The following is a 2,596-nucleotide window of genomic DNA, read 5'->3' as shown; positions in this document are numbered from 1 at the left end:
AATGCCGGTTTAAATTCGGTCATGAGATTCAAGGCAATCTGTGCTTCGTCAGTCAGTCAAAGCCGTGTTGTGTGTATGTATGTATATATTTCCTAAAAATTTTAGGCTCATTCAAAGAGTACAAAAAAAAAATTGTAAAAATACGAAATTTTCAAACTGATGAACTAGACTGCATAGCCTGAAGTTTCGTCATAACCTGAAAGAGCCAAGTTCGACGTGCCCGTGACATTCTACATAATATGGATCTTACGTATGTGAAAAATAAATTTTTTTAATCTTTCAAATTACTAACCCATGTTATAATAATCAACAAAATCACTAATTTTTATTAATTTTATATATTACCTTAAATAAAAATTTACTTTTGAGTAGTGTAAATGAAGGAAGCTGATTGTAAAAGTAAAATTTATTGTACTATAAATTTGAAATAAACTTAAAACAAACTTAGTTTTCACTGATTTAGTTATTTGTTATTTTTAATATAAAATTCACTTCACATAAAATAAATTATCACAGAAAAATTGTTTCAAAACTCCCTCTTGGAAAAAATTCATTCAATTACTTCTTTTGGCTTCTCAATTTGTTCAAAATTCAGTTCAATTGTACTTTATTGCACACATTTTCTTGAAATACAATAATTGGTTCTATATAGCCAAAAATGTCTGAAGAAGTCGAGAGTGAAGTATCTACAGATATGTCATCAAATGGTGAAACAGATACTCAAATAGAATATCTAACAAAAGTAAAAGAGGTTGAATGCGTATTGGTAAATTCCTTAATAGAAAGTGATGCCAAATGGAGCTTGTTTGTGACTGCAGCCTACAGTTATGATTGTGAAATAGCAGTAAAACCATTTCTCCCAGAATTCATTACCAGTATGGATCAACTATATGACATAATATGGAAAACCCCCAACCTAAAACTTTTGCGGTCATATATTCAAGAAATTGACTACTCATATTGTAAAAAGGAAGTTATAATATTATTACATTGGATTTTAATTTCTTCAAATTCGCCAAAATTAGAAATGATCAAAAACCCAGACTTCGTGGAATTTTTAACTCATATACAGGATGGCGGGCCTATCACTGTGCCTACATTTGCATTCAAGATTAGTTATGATGATGATAATGAAGAAAATGTCAACTTTGAGAACAAAAGTGCAGAATATGGCAGTAGGACTGCATTTTATACCTGTGATCCATATTTCTTATATAAACTCTTATGTCATGGTTTCGGGTATAATAATTCTGAAGACCCTATACGTCTAACAAATGTAATTTCCATCGCATTGTCAAAATCGAGACGCACTCCTTGTTGGGGGAAATCATGCTGTGGACAAGTCTTGAGATCAGTAGGTGTTGTGGAATATATTCAAAACGGAAGGTTCATTCAACACAGACTTCGTACGAATCCTGATCGAGTTGATATTTACGTTGAAATTCCTCGGTTAGTTCGAGTACGATATATTCTTTACTACGCAGAACAATTGCCGCATATACCAGATTCAATAAAAGACGTCATAAAGTCAAAGACGTTTCGCAGAAATTATATTTTACAATTTGGTTGTGTTGTGACTTTAGCAGGGGTTGGATGTTGTTTGTGTATAAAACGTTTAGGATATTCGTTTAAAATCAAGGATGTATTCATATTTGCTTACAAGTCTGTAGGATTTTCAAGAATTAAATGGTGAATACGGGATAAGCATATATATCTTCAATATCATTAAGTTCAATATTAAATGGAATAAGTTCAAGTAAGTGAGACTCAGTGCTTATAGGAATGTTATAAAGAATATTTTATAATATTTTACAATATTTTTTATAATACAGTTAATTAAAAATTTTGTATTATTTTGAGTACTAATATTTATTTTTTTAAATTTTTTGGATAGTGTTTGCAGAATCCAGCAAATTTTAGAAGAAACTTTAGTTTCAAACTGAAATGAAACCCTTACGTCTTGTAAGGTTTAAGATAAATCAATGTTTCTCAAGAACTGCAGATATTTCAGAAGTAGTGGACTGCTTATATAGTAGTATGTTAGTCAAGAAACCATAAATAGAAAATGGAATAATATGAAACGCAATTCAGTACAAAATCATTTTAAGACTTAATTTTAAACGTTTTTAAATCTACTGTAAACCGTACAATAAAAAAAATATGTATTTCAGAATGTGTGATTAATATATTCTTAGAATTTTTATTTAAATTCGTGTTCAATAGATTATACAGATGTTACAGATGTTTTAAAATACATAGGAAAGAAGCGTTTATTAAATACGATATTTCATTACTTTTTTGTGCCAAAAATTTTAAATTTTTGACATTCAATATAAAAAACACTTAACACTGCACCTCGTAGACATTGTATATATCTATGTTAGGTGTTTTAAGATAAATAGTTAACTTTAAATATATTTGATGAAAAGTTCAAATATACAACCTAGACGTAGCACCACTTACGCCTGGCATATATGTTGGTTACAAAGTTTTAAAAGTAAAAATGAAAAAGAAAACTGTTTTGGACGAATTAGTATTTTTATTCAAAGTAATCTCCCGGTACTTCAACATACATATATATTCCGATAATAATTCA

The 2,596-nt window shown here is 29.2% G+C and overlaps 1 protein-coding gene across 1 annotated transcript; it reads left to right on the top strand.

Moving 5' to 3' along the window:
* The first annotated feature begins 547 nt into the window (after positions 1-547).
* Positions 548-2,135, top strand: LOC119668187 (protein mono-ADP-ribosyltransferase Parp16-like). The gene is made up of 2 exons (XM_038077625.1): positions 548-1,756; positions 1,895-2,135. The coding sequence occupies exon 1, from the start codon at positions 659-661 to the stop codon at positions 1,691-1,693; it is 1,035 nt and encodes a 344-aa protein (XP_037933553.1). The 5' UTR covers positions 548-658; the 3' UTR covers positions 1,694-1,756; positions 1,895-2,135.
* Positions 2,136-2,596: the final 461 nt, after the last annotated feature.

This window comes from Teleopsis dalmanni, chromosome 1 (genome assembly GCF_002237135.1).
Source record: "Teleopsis dalmanni isolate 2A chromosome 1, ASM223713v2, whole genome shotgun sequence".
In the NCBI taxonomy this organism is placed as follows: domain Eukaryota; kingdom Metazoa; phylum Arthropoda; class Insecta; order Diptera; family Diopsidae; genus Teleopsis; species Teleopsis dalmanni.
The sequence above is the reverse complement of the archived record's forward strand: the minus strand, read 5'-3'. Positions and strand labels throughout refer to the sequence as shown.